The sequence below is a fragment of the Bolinopsis microptera genome, chromosome 11, assembly GCF_026151205.1.
Source record: "Bolinopsis microptera isolate Bmic1 chromosome 11, MBARI_Bmic_1.0, whole genome shotgun sequence".
NCBI classification, from domain to species: domain Eukaryota; kingdom Metazoa; phylum Ctenophora; class Tentaculata; order Lobata; family Bolinopsidae; genus Bolinopsis; species Bolinopsis microptera.
The window spans coordinates 16,263,315-16,283,091 of NC_087082.1; the positions used below are offsets into that span (position 1 = coordinate 16,263,315).

At 36.9% G+C, this 19,777-nt stretch overlaps 2 protein-coding genes across 2 annotated transcripts; both read left to right on the plus strand.

Moving 5' to 3' along the window:
* The first annotated feature begins 5,588 nt into the window (after positions 1–5,588).
* On the plus strand, positions 5,589–10,232 carry LOC134823442 (pre-mRNA-splicing factor SYF1-like). The gene is given in 12 exon segments (XM_063834898.1): positions 5,589–5,885; positions 6,007–6,225; positions 6,414–6,510; positions 6,681–6,806; positions 7,004–7,119; positions 7,317–7,441; positions 7,782–7,879; positions 8,092–8,861; positions 9,071–9,310; positions 9,516–9,558; positions 9,561–9,704; positions 9,922–10,232. Coding segments are annotated over 12 exon segments (2,487 nt in total). The 5' UTR covers positions 5,589–5,597; the 3' UTR covers positions 10,143–10,232.
* Positions 10,233–10,597: 365 nt separating this feature from the next.
* Positions 10,598–19,472, plus strand: LOC134822914 (uncharacterized). Its single transcript, XM_063834193.1, has 6 exons — positions 10,598–10,655; positions 10,945–11,074; positions 11,383–11,464; positions 11,727–11,904; positions 18,679–18,807; positions 19,075–19,472. Exons 1-6 carry the CDS (start codon positions 10,615–10,617, stop codon positions 19,199–19,201), a joined length of 687 nt encoding a protein of 228 aa, XP_063690263.1. The 5' UTR covers positions 10,598–10,614; the 3' UTR covers positions 19,202–19,472.
* Positions 19,473–19,777: the final 305 nt, after the last annotated feature.

Consider the following 19,777-nt stretch of genomic DNA (forward strand, 5'->3'; position numbering starts at 1 on the left):
AAATTTTTGGGTGGGTTCATGGCTAGAGCCCTTTTTACCGCCGTGAGGCGGGCGCGCGCTACTGCAAGCGCAAGGGCTCTGGATAGAGCAAGTTATTTACAAATATAAAATTAAACAATAATTACGTTTACGGTTTAATTTCAGTTGATCATAAATTTGAAAAAATTATTCCGCGTGTAAAACGTATATTCATAATTGGGGTTTTACGGTTTCATTTTAAAAATGTTTATAATTGAAAAATTTTATTTCGGGCGCCGCGCATCCTAAAAATTTATTTATTTTAAAATATGCGATAAAAATCGAGCGCTAGTATGAATTTTTGACAGGTAGCCCTGTGACTACTGACTAGTGACTCATAACTATTATCGAAGAGTATATGGTATTGGATCCATTCTTCATTCTTGTTATCTTTATAGTTGTTATCTTTATAGATGTAATCAAACGTGTATTGACAACATTTACACAAATGATATAAACAAGGTTGTTGCCTCAGGTACAGTATCTGACAGAATCTCGCATCATCTGCCAGTTTTTCATATTTTTGAAGACCTAGCTGTAACTAACTCTGAACCTCAAGTTAAACATACCCAATATTATGATTACAGTGAATCCAACGTTCGAGTCCTTGTTTCATCCTTAAACCAACATTTCTCTGAGCACCCACCAAAAAACTTTATTGAATTTCACGACACATTCAAAACGAATCTAGACAAATCATGTAAACTCAGTAAACCTAAAGTCTCCAAAAGAACGCCAATGACAAATCCGTGGATAACAGGAGGATTGATCGCGTCTATAAATAAAAAACATGAGCTGCACGACCACTGGCATAAAGCGAAGAGAGAAAAATGTTTGCATAATCCAGGTAAACTTTGTCGTGAGATCAAGGAAGCCTGTCACTGCAATCCTTGTAATGATGCCAGGGAAAAGCATGCTAATTTTACTGACAAACGTAGGAGAGTTAAACACGTAATAAGACTAGCTCAACGCCTCTACACGTGCAACAAAATTGAGGAGTGTCAGGGTGACAGTAAAAAAACCTGGCAGTTAATTAATAAAGTGCGAGGAAAGCAAAATAAGCAAATGAAACCGTCATTCATGATAAACAATGAGCGTGTTATTTGTCGACGAGTTATTGCTCATGAATTTAACAAGTACTTTGTGTCAATCGCCTCCAATCTGAACGAGGTCTGTGAGAGGAGGATTGATGAAGATCCTATAATTGCTAAATCATTCACTGACTACTTGCCACAGTCCTGTCCGTCAAGTATTTATCTTGCTGAATGTACAAGCTCTGAAATAATACAAATTATAAGTGAATTTAATAACGGTAAAGCTAGCGACATACCGGCACATGTAATGAAGCAGTGTAGTCAAACTATATCAGAACATCTTGCCAGAATTTATAACAACTGCATGAATGAAGGTGTCTTCCCTGATCAACTGAAAACGGGTAAGATAACCCCGATATATAAAAAAGAAGATGAGGAATTACTAGAGAATTACAGGCCAGTATCAACATTACCAGTATTTGGTAAAATATTTGAAAAAATTATTTACAGTAGATTATACAACTTTTTCTTATCTCGAGGAATAATATTCGAAAATCAGTTCGGCTTTAGAAAAAACCACTCGACAAGTCATGCTCTTAACTACTCCGTAAATCACGTCGAAGAAAAACGGAATAATAAAAACCACGTATTAGGAATATTTATCGATCTCTCTAAAGCATTTGATACCTTACCATTTGATATGCTACTTAAGAAACTTAGTAATTACGGAGTTAGAGGAAACGCACTAAAGCTGCTCTCCAGCTATCTAAATAATAGATACCAGTATGTTAGTGTACTTGGTGAAGAATCAGAGCCTCTCCCAGTTAAACTAGGCGTACCTCAAGGATCCGTTTTGGGCCCCTTGCTTTTTCTTATCTATATAAATGACATCTATAGATGTAGTACATTAGGAAAATTTGTACTATTTGCAGATGACACAAACATCTTTGTAGCTGCTGAAACTAAGGAACAAGCATACAAAATAGCGAATGAAATTCTCGACTCTGTGTGCCAATATATGCGCCATAACCTACTGCACATTAATGTTAAAAAATCTTGTTACATGTACTTCTCGCCTACTAAACGTAAGACCATTGATAATACTGAAAATGACTTGAATCTAGAAATTGATGGGATCCCGATCAAACAGGTTACTGAAACGAAATTTCTAGGTGTAATTATTGATGACAAACTGAGTTGGACACCTCATATCGAGAAACTAACTAAGAAATTAAACAGCATATGTGGCCGTATTTATCGAATAAAAAACTCCCTCCCCAGCCAGCTGTACAAACAGATATACCACACTCTTTTTGAATCTCATCTAGGATACGGTATAACTGTATGGGGTGGTGTATCAATTAATAAGCTTTCACCACTATTCCTTGCACAGAAGAAATGTGTCCGAATCTTATTTGGGGACTCGGAAGCATTTAGCGACAAGTTTAAAACTTGTTCTCGTAGCAGGCCAATCCAGTGCAGTATAAACAAGAAAGGTCAAATATCAAATGAATCAACTATACCTCACATTAAACCGTGTTCTATATGTATCAGCTTGAGGAAGACTGGTGATAAACAAGCAAGGCCACATCGCTGCCAAATACTTGGGGCAGAATTCCACTCTAGAGAATCAACAAAACCTATTTTCCAATCTAAGGAACTAATGACAGTACATAACATATATAGATACAGATGCATTACAGAAACAATGAAGATAGTGAAGAGTCATCAGCCCATATCCATGTATTCTCTCTTTAAGAAGTCTGAGCTCAGAGATGACAGATTTGTGACACCACACTCATCTCACAATTTCGCATATAAAGGGGCAAATTTATGGAATAGGTTTCTTGAGCAGTCAAATGCACGTGGTAAAATAGGTTCACTAGGTTCAATTAAATCCCGATTGAAGCTTTCTATCATGAAGGCTCAACACCAACCTGACAATATTAACTGGCAGGACTTAAACTTCAACACTTTCCTATGAAAAGACCCCCATTTATATTTATATATTTTAGATTTTACACCTGTCACTCACATCATATATGCACCACAAAGAAAAAAGATTCATTCAATCATTACATTATACACTCACTCCACCACACATGCACACAAAACATTAAAGCAGGTTACACGCGGGTGTAACGTTCACTTTATCCGAAGGGAAAAATAATACTTTACGTAACGCGCGATTTACGTCTTAATAGCTAAATTATTCAAGTGCTATTTGTCAGAGCGACACAAATGCGCGAGCGCTTGCGCAGCTCACCTATCCAACACTCTTGTTTACATCGTATCAGGCAATGGTTCAGTTTAATTATGGTAAGGGCACAGCCTGTCAAAAACCCTTTTCGCATGATCCGTCGACACCGCCTGAAGGTGAATGCTTGAATTGGTTTTGGACCTCTTCAATGCTTTTAATTTATTTATTATTGTTATTTGGTATTATGAGCTGATATGTATATATATATACATACGGTATCTAAAATTAAGCGTATAGCGAGCATATTTAACAATTTTTAAGCAATAATGTATTGCGAGCAGCTGTAACTTAAATATCGCATAAAAATCATATAATTATAACACAAAACTAAAATTTTATTGGAATCTAGGTTAAACTAAGATAAAATTAATATCAGCCCCTTCGCCACTCTCAGCAGTCAACCAGGGCTCATAAAAGCTTAACAGCGCCTGGGTCCGTTCACCAACTGTGCTAATGTGAGTGGCGGTGTGGTAAAACCCATTTTAACAGCGTGAATATTTCTCAAATATAAGCGCGCTAGCTGCTAGCATACTTGTATCATTTAATTTCTAATCAAATTTATTCGGATATATATTTATTGATTATGTATTGAATTGGTGATAAATAATAAAAAAATTATCTTTTCTCAGTTCATTGTCATTCTCTCAGCTCTCATTCTCTCAGCTCCCCCGTTTGCCGTTGGGAGTACATGATTCAGATTAGATATAGAAAATTCAAGTCAAATAATAAGTAAGCTGTGGGATGTACTATATAAGGAAGCGTCTTCGATTTGAAATCCTTAGAACAACAGTGATTTCTTTCCTGGGAGACAGATAAGAAGTGTGAGAAAGAACTTTGTTGATATAGAGTCTAGATTTGAACTTGGAGCCACTAGGCCAAGGGTGAATTTCAAATGTTTCTAGCAATATTTTAGACGGGGAATATACTGAATTTTTGCATGTTTGATTTTATATAGGGTCATTGTGATATTATGTTATACCATTTGAATACTTTTACTTTTTTCAAAAAGAAAAAGTAAATGTCATGAAGATGTAACGGGTAACCAGGTGAGACCGAGCAAATAGTCGTCACCAGTGCGTGGAGGGTCTACTTGTAGCTGTAGTCTACTGTCTACAGGTATGTCAACCCGCAGCGCACGACTATTAGCTCAGTCTCACCTATTAGCTCTGTCTCACCTAGTTACATCTTTATGACAGTAATTGAAAGTAACCAAAGACAATTTTGTTGTTATATTTGTCTGACAACATACGTCTTCGAATTCGACAACATCGCTTGCCTAATCTCAATTATCGAATCTGATCTCTAAAGCTCTGATCTGCATTTGCATTGTGTGGCTGACAAAATAGTCACTGTTAGGATGTACTTTCAATGATCAGGAAGCAAATAAACAAGTGATTAGTAAATGATCTTCAACATAACATAACATTATAACAAGTAGATAATGAATACAAAAACGAATACAAATGTTGCAACATTACCATTTGGCGGTTTTTTTGTGCTCTCTACAGCTTTTTTGGCCCCCTCTGGAACTTTTTGTATACAGAAATATTTTTTTGTGTCAACTGATCCATCAAATACTTATAATCTGATGGTGCCTCCCTTGCACAGCAGGGTCTGAGCTGTGGGGCCTCTGTTACACCACTGGCTCCTAGTAGTTTGACTTGCTACAATAGAGAGAGGTATGGATTAATATCCTTAGTTCATAATATTAATCCTCATTCCTCAACCATAACAAGCATAAAGAGTACCTAATATCACTGCAGAGGGAATAACAGAGTATCTGACTGGAAAATGTAGAAATCAATGAATATCTAGAAAATAACCCTTTTTAGCTAAATGTCCTAAACTTAGAATTTGTATTGTAATTTCGATCAAAGCAGTAGAATTTATAATGCAGATGGGGGCTTCTCTGGGATCTAACACATCCTGAAGCAGCTCAACACTGTCCCAACACACTGGTTTTAGGATGTCTACCCCGGCCCCACGCCGGAACCTGCATGGTCAATAAAGCAGTCAAGCCACATGTTATGTTGAGCACTCTCAATCAACAAATGTGGGAACTCCCACGATGAAAGACATAAAATTGATCAAGAAAATTAACAGATATAAATAAACAGACATGAATTTGTATAAACAATTTTATTAAGAGTATGTTATTGTCCACTTGAAGGGGACGGTTAATAATTAGTTTAATTATTTGCTATTTTAGATTTAATAATTATGTCAAAATTCTATGATATTATGGTTACTAACTAAAAGTTCATATTTTAAAATTCAGATTAGCAATGGTTGCTGAAATTGATGACTCTGACGTGCCTTATGAGGAAGAAGTGTTGAGGAATTCCTACAATGTCAAATCCTGGATGCGGTATATTGAACACAAAGCAAGTGGCCCCAAGATCCCCTTGTACATGGTGTACGAGAGAGCTTTGAAGGAACTTCCCTGTAGCTACAAGATATGGTACAAGTATCTGTGTCTAAGAAGGAGGGGCACCAGGGGTAGATGCATTGATGATCCAGAAATGAACAGAGTTACCAACTGTTATGAGAGAGCTCTTGTCTTCCTTCACAAGGTTTTTACTTGATGTACAATTTTCGATATTCAGATGAAACATGGTTCTACTATACATTCAATGGCCAGTACAATTGATAAGACTTATTATCTAATACTGTCTAAAACATTTTATTTTTCAGATGCCCAGAATATGGATAGACTACTGTCAATTCACAGTTGATTTGAACTACATTACCAAAGCAAGACACACACTTGACCGAGCCCTGCGCTCTCTTCCGATCACCCAACACTGTCGGATTTGGCCCATATACCTGAACTTTATTAAAAAGCACACCATTAAGGAGCAAGCACTCAGACTTTACAGACGGTACTTACAACTTGCTCCCGATGATGCTGAGGTTTGAGAAGCTTTCATGTTATGTTGTATTTACAGCATATTTTATGCTGTGGGGTTATGTGTCGAATTTGGGTACAATTCATTTGATGTCCAAGTAATAAGAGCAAATTTGGTATCCCGATATTTATTTCAAACTATATAGTAATTTTATTCTTTTTTCACTGCCTATGTGAATTTATCTGCTCTCAGATATTGATTGATTTTCTGTTGTCTGTGGAGCACCTTGACGAAGCAGCAGTTCTCTTAACCAAGTGTCTGAACAACGAAGATTTCCAGTCGAAGAAAGGTTTTCTTCAAGTTTTAATATTCTAATTTTGATATTTTGTACATTTTTTCTTTTTCAAAAGTTTTTAAATTCGAAACCATTATTTAGCTTTTTATTATATTGAGTTGTTGTTGGTTAGCATTTAATTAGTGAGTGACATTACGATAAGCTAAATTATTGATAATACACAGGTCAGTCTAAGCATCAGATGTGGGTACAGTTGTGTCAGCTGTTGAGTGAGAATCCCAACAAGATCACGAGTATCAAAGTGGAGCCTATCATTAGACAAGGACTTCAGCGATTCACTGACATGACAGGTGAGTAGTTGAGTTTTATTAGTTTCAACTTTTCAGATTAAAATATCATTTTCTGGTTCACTTTCAATTTTTGTTTCATTTTAAGTACCAACTTCAGTTTCAGATTCATGTTACTTCAAGTCAATCTTATCTCGTTAGACGTTCCTTAATCCATTCCATTCTCGATCTCCACATAATGTTGACTATACAACATCCAGGTAAACTGTGGATATCACTGGCAGACTACTACATCAGAAAACACCAGTTTGACAAAGCACGTGATATTTACGAAGAGGCTGTGAAAACTGTGATGACCGTCAGAGATTTTGGCCAGGTTTGTTTTGCTCCTTCATAAAGATATTTGTTAAATGTTAACTTGCACTTCTTCAAGATGATCTGCTCCGAGCAACCATGTCCCTCTCATCATTTGTTATGGAGTCTCATTTTGTTGATGCACTCTAAATCAAATTTACAAGTTCCGTTTAGCAAACAAAGCATCTACGCTCAAGCATCATTGTCTCTCTTTGCTAGGTGTTTGACGTGTATGCGGAATTTGAAGAACAACTGATAACACTGAAGATAGAAAACAGGAATAAGAACGGCAAAACACCTGATAATGAATTAGATCTGCAGCTCAGACTCAGGCGATTCGAAAAGTTAGTTACTCTTGAAAGTTGTACTAGCCCTTTACGATTTTTCGTTCTTAGTCTTCATTAGATTTAATGTGATATTGTCTTCTGTGTGTTTAGGAATATTGTGAAAATTATCTTTGGGAGTTCGTGATATTTATGAACAGATGAATGCGGGATATGTAATTATGAAATACTCAATATTATCGTTATCCGCACTATTATCCGTACTACTATCCGTAGGTACTGTTATCTGCACTAATATCCGTACTATTAATTATTATCCGTACTGTTATCTGCACTAATATCCGTACTATTAATTATTATCCGTACTGTTATCTGCACTAATATCCGTACTTCTAACCAGGTTGATGCAGAGAAGACCACTCCTTCTCAACTCTGTTCTCCTCCGTCAGAACCCTCACAATGTAGATGAGTGGCTAAAACGTGTCTCTCTGTTTGAAGGTTGGCAGATCAGTAATGTGCATTAGTTTATTCACTGTACTTTCTTACTTTACATTACTTTAAGGACATGATCATTGATCAATACTTTAACATGATCAATACTTAGTGTTTCACCCCCGAGTTTGAAAGCAGAAAACAAGACTACTAATCGATCACTCCTTTGAAAAAGCAAATTGATTAATTAATTAATTAATTAATTGCTCGTTACCCAGGGAAGCCGCGTGAGATAGTTAACACCTACACAGAAGCGATAAAGACAATAGACCCGAAGCTCGCTACAGGCAAACTCAGCTCCCTTTGGATTGAGTTCGCCAAATTCTACGAGGACAACAAACAGCTGAAAGAAACTCGCGTTATATTCGACAAAGCGGTCCTCGTCCCATTTGTCAAGGTGGACGAGTTGGCGGACGTGTGGTCTCACTACATTGAGATGGAGCTGCGCCACGAGTGCTACGACGAAGCGCTGAAGCACGTGCGCACCGCGACCACGCCTCCTCCCCACAAACCAAGCTACTTCGACCGCACGGAATCAGTGCAGAACCGCGTCTACCGGAGCCTCAAACTGTGGTCAATGTACGCAGATCTGGAGGAGTCACTTGGAGACTTCACTACCACTAAAAACGTGTACTACAGAATCCTAGATTTGAGAATCGCCTCCCCACAGGTCATCCTCAACTTCGCGGGACTTCTCGAAGAGAAGAACTATTTCGAGGAGTCCTTCAAGATCTACGAACGGGGGATAGGCATGTTCAAATGGCCACTTGTCTACGATTTATGGACTACGTATCTGACTAAGTTCGTGACACGTTACGGAGGAGACAAGCTGGAGAGAGCACGTGACCTGTTTGAGCAGTCTCTGGACCAGTGTCCTGAGAAGTTTGCTAAGTCTATATTTCTGTTGTATGCTAAGTTGGAGGAGGACTTCGGGTTAAAGAGACACGCCATGGCGGTGTACAACAGGGCCACGCAAGCTGTGCTCAAGGTTGGTTACTATCTGTCATTTTAACAGGTGTTGTAATGTCACAACAAAGTAATCGCTTTATTGTTCTTCGTGCTGATTAATGATGTATAACTTCCTAATTCAGAACTTTTCTTAAGAATCCCATGGCTAATGACTAGATAATTGTGATTTTATTGATTATCAAAGCAACAAAGTGAAAAGTAAAACAATACTAAATCACCAATAATCAGGAGGAGCAAGCGGAAATGTTCCAGATCTACATAACCAGAGCAACAGCCTGTTTCGGAGTGACCCACACTCGTCAGATATACGAGCAAGCGTTGGAGACACTACCCGACACTGACGCTCGTGTCTTCGGACAGCGCTTTGCGGAACTGGAGACAAAACTTGGAGAGATTGACCGGGCGCGCAGCATCTACATTCACACTTCACAATTCGCAGATCCTAGACAGTGCAGTGAATTCTGGAGGGTAAGTTAACAACTTTAAAAGTGTTAAAACATGTTGTTATTGTTGATGGTGTGTGTAGTTATTGTTGTTATTGTACTTTGTGAGTGCGGATACCACCCTGATATCTCTACTAGTATGAGGTTTACTTTACACTCAAATTGTGCAATTATAAAGTAGGTAATTGACTTATGTTTAAGTAAGTTAAATCTAACCCCTGCTCCAACAGCTATGGCAGACATTTGAAGTAGCGCACGGCAACGAGGACACATTCGGGAGATGCTGCGTATCAAGCGGAGCGTGCGTGACAAGTACAGCACCCAGAGCAGCTTCAACCTGCCACCTGATGCTGACACTACAACTGCGGCGGCGGCTGATCCCATGGCACAGTTACAGAAGGACGTACAGTTCGTCAGAGGTAATGTTTTATGTTTCAAATATTTAGGGTTGGTCACAGTTTTAGTGTTTTGAAGTTAGTTTTTAGAGAATGTGAGTTTTAGTGGGACTGTCACATAATATTTTAAGATTATTGTGATAGATATTATACTACCTAAACAACTATAAATTTAAAATCATAACTTTCCTTGAATTAATCAATTGTACTGATAAGCTTTCTAATATCTCTTTCATTTCAGGAAATGAACAGACCCAGGCAAGCACTGTACAGAACCCAGATGAGATAGCTCTTGATGACGATGACGAAGACGAAGACGATGAAGATGAAGATGATGAACAAGAAGAGGAAGAAGCAGGAGAAGAAGAAGGAGAAGATGGTATAGTGAAACAGTGTGTACCTGATGAAGTTTTTGGGAAACTTGCAGAGCAAGTCAACCAAGACGAGGACGAACTGCAGTGAAAGTGGAAGTGAAAGTGGAAGTGAAAGTGAAAGTTAAAATTTATAAGCCCATCAATATTTGACTGCCCTTTTAAGCTTTAAATTATTGCAGCAAGACGTTTTATTTTAAATTTTAAAACACAAATTTTTTAACTTTTTATCAAAACTTCATAGTTTCAATTATAAATTGACCTTGGTATTGAAAGATGTGTAACCATATATTCAGTATATTCCGCTTCTAATTCGAAGTTTGTTTGTGCTTTATTGTGCATAAAGGCTATATTTAATCATCGCATTATCTTTTATTTTAATGGTCGGAATTAAACCTTAAAACTTATGAGTCAGGGAGTGTGCATTTTCAGCCGAAGCTGTTTTAGTATATTAGTGTAATCATATATTATATGTATAAATACTAATTTAAGTATATTTTGAATTACCGAATTAGTGTAGTTTTGGATAATAAACCTTCAATTCATTTAGGTCTCTGATCAGTATGAGTTTATGTCTATATCGGACAAAGACTCTCTCAAAATGGCAAGTTTTAGAACTAATTCTTTATTTGCTAAATGAAGTTAAGTATCTAGCAATTCTAAGTTTATCCAAATATTTCGGTTTGTGACATTTTGACGGCGGTTTGTGACATTTTGACGGCGAATATGCAAAGTTTAAGTAATTTCCCGAATCCCGGCCTTAGTATTCCAAAAAGTGGGTAGTACTGTAATAGAAATCACTGCACCCAACATTTTGAAGTCAAGCAAAGTACGATTTAAAAATAAGTTAATTAAATACTATACTGATAAACCAATGAGTTATCTCTCTGCAGTTTAACACCAGTGATACAGCAAGTTGCTCATTACAATGACAAGTACGTCGCCAGAAAGAAAAGGTGGCCTGAACACGTTAACAATATGAGAAAAACAAAGGTCCTCAGGAAGATTCTTAATGAAGTAGAGGTAACTTTCAAATTCACTCTCACTTTCACTTTCACTTTCACTTTCGCTAACTAAACTGGCTAAACTCACAAATTTACTCTCACATTATGCTGGCAAACAAAGCCCCCTTTTCGGAAGGCTTGTAACTAAATACATAATAGACTGTCGACGACTCGACTATCATGATATTGAAACTTGTAGCAAATCTTCTCTGAGAATTTCCAGCCAATCGTTTAGTGTGGATCAAACAACTATTACACAATAATCTATTATTGATTTTGTAATTTTTGTTACAAGTCACTAATTTTAAAGTAAATTTGTTTTGACAGCCGACCCCACACGACACGATGCTGGAGGAAGCGTTGAGATTCAGCGAAGGGGAGTTTAGAGCCCAACTATTACATCTTAGAGGTGTTTATTTTATTTTATAACCATTACTATTAGCATATTTAGTGGGTTGTACTTTTTTAATTTCCTATATTGTCAAATTAACTGTCAGTTTGCAATGTTTGCTATTGTTATCATGATACACTGCAATTTCTAAAACTAACTACATTATTTTTAGCTTTCAAAATCTAGATTTCAATGATGTACAGTTTAAAAAAATCAGATCACAGAATATGACTCTTTCTAAGTATTTCTCTCGTTATTAAACAGATTTATTTTCTTTTAGAGGAGTGGGGTAAGATGTACAATGTCCGGGAAGAAACAGCACGTGCAACAAGTGCTGCGCAGCACAAGGAACTGGAAAAAGAGCGATGGACCTTTGTGAAGCAGTTAAACGCGAAACAAGCTAAAAAGAGGCGCAAGAATAACAACAAAATACCTATGATACATTCTGAAATGGAACGGTTCGTTTTTAATTTGTAAATTCAAAATTAGAGGTTTTATTGACGACACTAACTGAGCTTGTTACAATTTGCAGAAATTGTACACAAAACATCAATGCGCGTTTCGTTGCTTTAAATGATTTGTTGTGATAAGCTGACATTAACGCTCATACTATACTACCGTAAAATATCGATCAGGGAATATTTAGAACTTTGTTATTATCGACGAATAAAACTGCGTACGGTTTTAAGTGGTACTATATAATGACGAATAAGGATATTGTACTGATGTTAAAAGTTGAAACTAGTGAGCTTATGAAAAATGTCTAGGACATTGTTCGTTTTCCTAAATCTAAGCGATGATGGGCGTTATTAAATTATTATACTTTTTAAATTTGTTAAAAATTAGAAAAGTTTATTCACCCAATGACTCCGCAATTCATTTTTTAGAAAAAACAAAATGAAATAAAAATCATGAGGAGTACACAAACACACGCTAAATATTATATCAATCATGTAATTGGTAGTTATGTATTTATTCGGTATGCCATAAGGATCGGAATCTGTCAAGCAAAATTGTGATAAAATGATCACAGGCACATTTTATATTATATAGAAACATATTATCATGATGGTCAAATTATGAAGGAAAAATATTTATTCAGACAGTTAATTTTAAAAATATAACTTGAAACATCTTCTTTCATATCAAGGCGATATTGTCTTTTTCGTAAAATAATTCACAAAATAGAGATGAATTCCGATATCAATCGAACGAATTTCAATTATTTCAATCATCTTAATCATTAATCAATAACCTTTTTTTCTTTTTTTATGATCATCAATCTTCTTAATCATTGAACATCTTAATCAATAATATTTTTTTCTTTTTTACATTTTTTAAAAAGGCGTGACTTCACGTCACGCCTGTGACGTGAAGCAAAATTAATTATTTTAACAAACCATCTTAATCATAGCAAATTTAATTATCGGCCTAAATCAGAGTTTTAAAACAAAAATAATCACTTAATGTGGAAAGAGGGTCCAGAAATCAAATTGTCCAACCGTTCCTTATGTCATAAATGATCAACCATGTATAAGGTAGTTATGATCAGATCTCTAATTGTATATCATATATTATTCTTTGAGCAAAATAACAAACTTTGCCGAGTATGTAGGTAGTCCTGATCAAATCTCTGCATATCCTCGTCTTCTTTGAGCCAGATAACGAACTTTTCCATAGATGGTGAGTGGCAGAAGGAGGACTTTTGTTATGTAGTTTCTGTACCGTGCTCTCAGTTCCGGTTTACGAAGGATCAGGATGGTTGGGAACACTGCTGCGTTTATCAAGGGAAGGGTGAATTCTAACAATACGAGGAGGGGTGCTGGGAGGATGTTATACACCCAGATATCAACAATCACAAATACACACCGATATAACAATCGCTATCTGCAGATAGCGATTGTATTCACCCCAGTCATGACCGTCTATAACTATGGAGGTATTAGGAGGCGAGTTTGTGGTACTCATATTGTTTGTCCAGATCATTGTTCTGCGGGGTAACTTTACGAGGTTTTGGAGGGAATAGAACGAACTAACTATACGATCCAGAAATGAACTGCGAAAAATATTAGGAAACTTGCTCTTTTATATAAAAGTATCTCTAAGGAAGATAATGCAGCTTGAGAATCTCACTTATAGTAGCTACAGTGACATTTGGATTGTAGTGACTTTATTTCCTATTATTCATCTATACCAATATTTGTATCCTAAAAACATAATCTTTTGTATCAAATTTCGTATTAGGAAGATAATTGATAATGCACCATGGAAATTTCACGTATAGTAGCTACAGTGAGTTCTGGCATCTGGATTGTCATGACTTTATTTCCTATTAGCAATTAGCATTATTTATTTCCTATTTATTCTAATACAAGAACGTTGAGACAAAGATGGGTAAGAAAATGTTATTCGATCACCAATTTACAAAAAAAATATACCAATTTTAGGTCTTTGCTGTTTTTCCAAGGTCCAATGTTAGCATCTACGCCGCTACAACATCTTGATCGCGAAAGATGTATCGCCTTCATCGTTTCACAAATCATAATTTACATGAACAGTAAAATCGCTATTATTTACTTAGGTACCAGACAGAAGGCAACCCAAACGAATGGATGAGCTCGAATAATTTACTTAACAATATTCCGGGACTGCCAAACGCTCACTGCTCAGTCATTACAACAGAAATCAATAATCTAGAATTGTTTTAAGCGTTCACCCTGACAAACTAATAAGCTGAGTCGTGCGACTTACGACTTCTTCACATATATTATATTGTTTTACAATCACAGTGCTGACAAGCTCGACCATCAGCCTGTATAGTGTATACCCCTTTTACAATTTGTATCCATTTGTATTCATTGAATATTCAATAATAGCAAGTCAAAACAAATTAAATTATGATATCAGCTGATAAAATCGTGGCTGATTATTTAACAATTAATCGACACTGAATGGTAAAAAGTGAATACATAGTTGAGAACAGATGTTACTTTACATTTACATTCAAGAAGCAACTAATAGTAATATCAAGATTGCGGTATGCTTTTAAAGAATCCTATATCAAATAAAAGGCTCGATAGTCGATGGTGCTGTAGATGTGTCGAGTAAGCATCAAATGTGTTAGTTTATGTTAGATACAAATAATAACTAAGACGAGACAGAATATTTTATTACAGTCAATAAAGTTGGCATACGATGCAATAATATGACGTGACATGATACGCATCGTTAACACGAAACGAAACCGCGCAAAGTATGAAATGATCTACAACCAAACCACATACAGAGCCATCGCTGTAGCGAGCAATCTCGGAAAGCTCTTTGCAAGCATATTGCTGAAAAGATTGATATCATTCCGTGATCAATGTGATCCTGATACAGCCAACCAACTAGGTTTCTGTAAAGACGCACAGACAGCAGACCACATTTTCACACTTTCAACCTGCGTGGAAAAGTATGTCACCAAGAAACGCCAAAGGCTATACACATGCTTTGTCGATTATGCCAAAGCGTTTGATTCCATCTGTCGTGAGGCACTCCTATACAAGTTGTGGAAAATGGGTATTCAAGGGAGATTCTTTGAGTGCATTAAGTTCATGTACTCAAACTCCTCAGCCAAAGTGAAGCTACTAGACAAGCTGTCACAGAAGATCGACATATTATGTGGTACCGAGCAAGGACACCCCATGTCCCCTGAACTGTTTAAATGCTTTGTCCACCAGCTTTCACATGATCTCAACAACATCGAAGGAGTGAAAGTCCCTGTCCTAAATGATACAGATATAACTCATCTGCTATGGGCAGACGACCTTGTCCTTCTAGCCCTCAACAAACACAGTCTTCAACAAATGCTTGATGTCCTAAACAATTACTGCTCAGAATGGGGCCTGACAGTAAACATTGGAAAAACTTCAGTCCTTGTGTTTAACCCAACAGGAAGGCATCTGAAGGAAAGTCATGAGTTCAAACTGGGAGAACAACAGATCCCCTCCGGGAGAGAGTACTGTTACCTTGGCATTACATTTACTCTGAGCGGATCACTTAAGCTAACACAACAAAAGCTGAGGCAAAAAGCATTAAGAAGTTATTTCTCTTTGAAAAGCTACATTGATACCCGCCACATCAGGAAATCTATACTGTTCAAGCTATATGATACACTTATTGTACCTGTGGTGTCGTATGGTTGCCAAGTGTGGCTGCCAAGCACAGCTCTGTTCCGCAACTTCCCCACAAACACGAGCACCACACCAGAAACAGGAAACGTGTGTACACTCATAGCCAGGGACCCTCTAGAGAACTTTCATCTGTCTCTTTTGAAATGGACCTTAGGGGTGAGGAAGTCAACATCCAATGCTGCGATATGGGGTGACACAGGCAGGCATCCACTAGGCATCACGCTATCAAAGCAAGTGTTTAACTACAAAGAAAGACTTGAACAAATGGTTGTAGACGGTCGTGACTGCTTTGCTAGACACGCTTTCGAAGAGCAGGCGACCCTAAACCTGAGCTGGTTCTCCACTCTCGAGCAGATGCAAGAAACCATCGAGGCATCAGAGAGAAACCAAGGATTAAGACCAAGCCAGATTAGAAAGAGTTTGCAAAAGTGGTTTATAAACTCATGGGAAACAGAAAGGACATCTAACAGAAAACTATCATTCTACAACTTAGTGAAGAGAAAGTTTGCTCAAGAGACGTATCTAGCCCTTGATCTTAAACCTAACTGCTCAAAGAAGATCGCGCAATTCAGAAGCAGCTCCCACCGCTTTAACGTTGAAACTGGTCGCTACGGCAAAAAGCGGTTTAACATAAAACATCGGGCCTGCAGACATTGCTGCTCAAATGACGATGACTTGTTAGATCTTCTTTATGAGCTACCAGGGGCCTATCCAGTGATAGAAGATGAGCATCACATCCTCTACGAATGCCCCCTATACGAAGACCTACGCAAAAACCTGCATCAACGAACGAGGGACCTGTTAGTAATGAGAGAAGAACCGGGAGAAATCTTCGACGACTCAACAACTATTAGAGACATTGGACGGTTTTTAAATAAGGTCGATGAACGGAGGTTCCCGAAGAAAAATACTGAATGAATGTCGTGTTTTGTATATTTTGATAAGTGTGTGGACATTGTATGATACTTTCTTTGTCATTGTTGAGTGCTCTTGGCTGAGTTTTTTCTGCATACGACTGTGCTATCTGTGCTTTATTCTTTTACATGGCTATCTACTTTTACCACCTTGTTTGGTTATTTGTTACTTTGGGGTAGTTTTGAATATTAAACCTTCTATTCCTATATTGGTCAGACACGGCATCTGCCGTTTGACCCAATTTTGTTTAATTCCTGGGCAATTCCACCGTGACGGACACCACGATTTTGTTGTTTTTTAAAGTTCAAACGAATGTTGTACTCGAGATGTTGTTTATTTATCAGCTCCAACTGTTTATTAGTCCACATTTAACCTTTCTACAGGTTGTGTGAAAATTTCAGACCCCTACCATTATTACTTTCTGAGATAGCACCCCTGTGACGGACGTGACGTAAATATGACACTTTTTTTGGGTGTCTACTCAGATGGTACCCAAATTTATCTCAAAAAGTTATCTATTGTATCTAATTTGGAATTACAATGATAGAAGAAGGTTTAGGGATTTCTGAGATGCCATTTTCTTAGAGATTGCTCAATTTTTGTTTGCGTGGCGCCATTTTCAAATTGTGACAGACGTGACTGTGACGGACACACGTTTTTTTTCAATTTTTCCAAATCTTCCACTTGACACTTTTATCTTGTTCAGTGACATCTACTCTGTATTCATGCCAATTTTTAGGCCTCAAATACCCCCAAGAGGTCTGCAACAGCCAAAATCGTCCATTTTGGGCATACGCTAGGGTATCAGTCTAGGGGCATCAATTATTTCTCTACTTGAACAAATTTATAACTCTGGTAAAACATTCATCACTGTTCAACGCATCATACTGTTGAGACCATCTCCTAAAAGTTTCATTACTTTAGTGTTTAAAATGTGGAAGATATTGAATTTTTACTTCAAAAATATGCGAAAATAGGGTTAAGTCCATTTTTTGTGCCTTTTACCTCTGAAAAAGTTGTAAGCAAATAAAATGGCAAAAAATCAGTAAATTAAATTATTGAATTACATATGATGTTATTTGATAGTCTAGTCAACATAGTCAACACAATCCAACCTTATTTGACTTCTATTTGTCTTGGTTTTAGTCAAAATAATGGAAATATGGATAAAAATGGCTAAAAGTGAGCCGTATGCCCATATATGGGCATATACAAAATTATACATAACTCGGTCATTTTCTGTCCAATTTTTGATTTGACGACATAGTTTTGTTGAGGACGGCCTCAGCTTTAAGAAAAATGCCTTTAAAGTCTGTTTAAAGATTTTTTGGAGCATTTTCAAAAAAATGTGACGGACGCGACAAGTTGGGACCCCCCTTACAAAATTTTTTTCTTAAAAGATACAAGCCTGATAATTTCTACGGTTCTCCCTTACCTTCAGAAGAGATAGGTTAAAGTGGTTTTTTGAATATAAATAGCACTATGTGGCTCTGAAAAAACTTTTTTGCTTAATTTTGTGACGGACGTGACACCATCTTTGTGGAAATTTTTTAGAAAAAGTATTTGAGTAACGGTTTTGAAACTTTGCATAGCTCTCATTCTTATGCATATGCCTAAGTGTATGGAATTTCATAGAGAAATATTGCTGCATACCCAAACTATGGCCCTTTGAAAATTTGAACGATTTTTTTCATTTCCGAGTAGTGTTCCTTTGAATGAGAAAAATCAAAAGTTAACGCAATATGAAACAAAAAACTTTTGTTGACTTGTAAGGTTAAGAGTCTAATGAACATATTTTAACCAAAATTAGGTGCCTATCTTAACATTTTTCATTTTCACCAAGTGGAACCTTACCGTGGAATTGCCCTCCTGTTTAATTCCTGTTTAATTCCTGTTTACAGATCGACGGCGACACCTCAGATGCGCGCAGAATTTTTCAAGTTCTGCACGCCTAATATAATGTAAACAATTATCACGTGCGTCAAACACCACTCTGGGATACAATAAAGTAGAACAATTACATTGTAGAATGTAGGCAGTAGGGAAATTTGATCGTGCATGGTGTTACCGCGGCGAAAATCTTGTACTTACTTTATAATATAAGGAAATTGAAAAATGAAGAAGTATAATTATTATCTCCAGGCTCTCGATAGAAGAAGACTACAGAAGATCCCAGCTCACTTCCCCAAATGTAGAGGTTGATAGTTTCCTTCAACAACAAAGCGACCAGTCTATTCTTACTCCTGATAATTTTGATTCCATTCTCGATCAGTAAGTTGATCGTGAAAGCGAAAGTGAAAGTGAAAGTTGTAGCTTCAAATTGAAAATTAAAGTGATTCAATCGTTTCTTATAGTATTACTTCGATGATCATCAGTCAAGTCTCATTTAGTGCTATGTGCCGGATTCAATTATAAATATCATTCATTTGTCCCCGATTAAATTCCAGTAATCTAGTAAAGCGCTAAAATTTCTTTAGCGGATAAATTAATATGCTAATTAAGATTAATCACTTGATTAATTAATTATTGTATCCGCAGAGTATTGTCCGAATCTAAAGTTGACACAGCATTCAGATTGAATGTGAAGAAGAAAACAACACGTCTTGCTCCGTTTGTCACCCACAATATCGAATTCCTGCTTGACAACGTCCCTGCAAATAGATAGCACGGAAATTAACGTTGAAAATTAAAACGTCTGAGAATTTTTATAAAATCACTTTCCCATTGATGTAAGGGACTTTTCTTACTTCAATAGTTTGATTCCGAGGAAACTATAAACTTTTCGTTTGGCCCTATTTTCGGAACTTTTTTTCAAGTTTTCTTATTAAGGTTTTGTTGGCGTATTGAAAAGGTTGTATTAAACATACTATCCCGAATACAATGCCATTATCAATCACAGTTATTATTAATTTATTAATCGTTTCGTACATGATTTCATATTGTGTTCAGTTGGTACAGGTCATAATATTACATCAAAGAATTCGAATCGGTGCAAAGTGTCCAGCCAGTCAACTTACTTGCAAAGTATCCAGCCAGTCAACTTAATTGCAAAGTGTCCAGCCAGTCAACTTAATTGCAAATTGTCCGGCCAGTCAACTTAATTGCAAAGTGTCCAGCCAGTCAACTTAATTGCAAAGTGTCCAGCCAGTCAACTTAATTGCAAAGTGTCCAGCCAGTCAACTTAATTGCAACGTGTCCAGCCAGTCAACTTAATTGCAAAGTGTCCAGCCAGTCAACTTAA

What these genes read in the sequence shown, in the direction of transcription:
- LOC134822914 (XM_063834193.1), top strand. Translation starts at nt 10,615, where the DNA reads ATGAGTTTATGTCTATATCGGACAAAGACTCTCTCAAAATG. An exon ending in AGATTCTTAATGAAGTAGAG is followed by an intron (nt 11,075 to 11,382) that starts GTAACTTTCAAA and finishes TTGTTTTGACAG; the next exon opens with CCGACCCCACACGACACGAT. An exon ending in CCAACTATTACATCTTAGAG is followed by an intron (nt 11,465 to 11,726) that starts GTGTTTATTTTA and finishes ATTTTCTTTTAG; the next exon opens with AGGAGTGGGGTAAGATGTAC.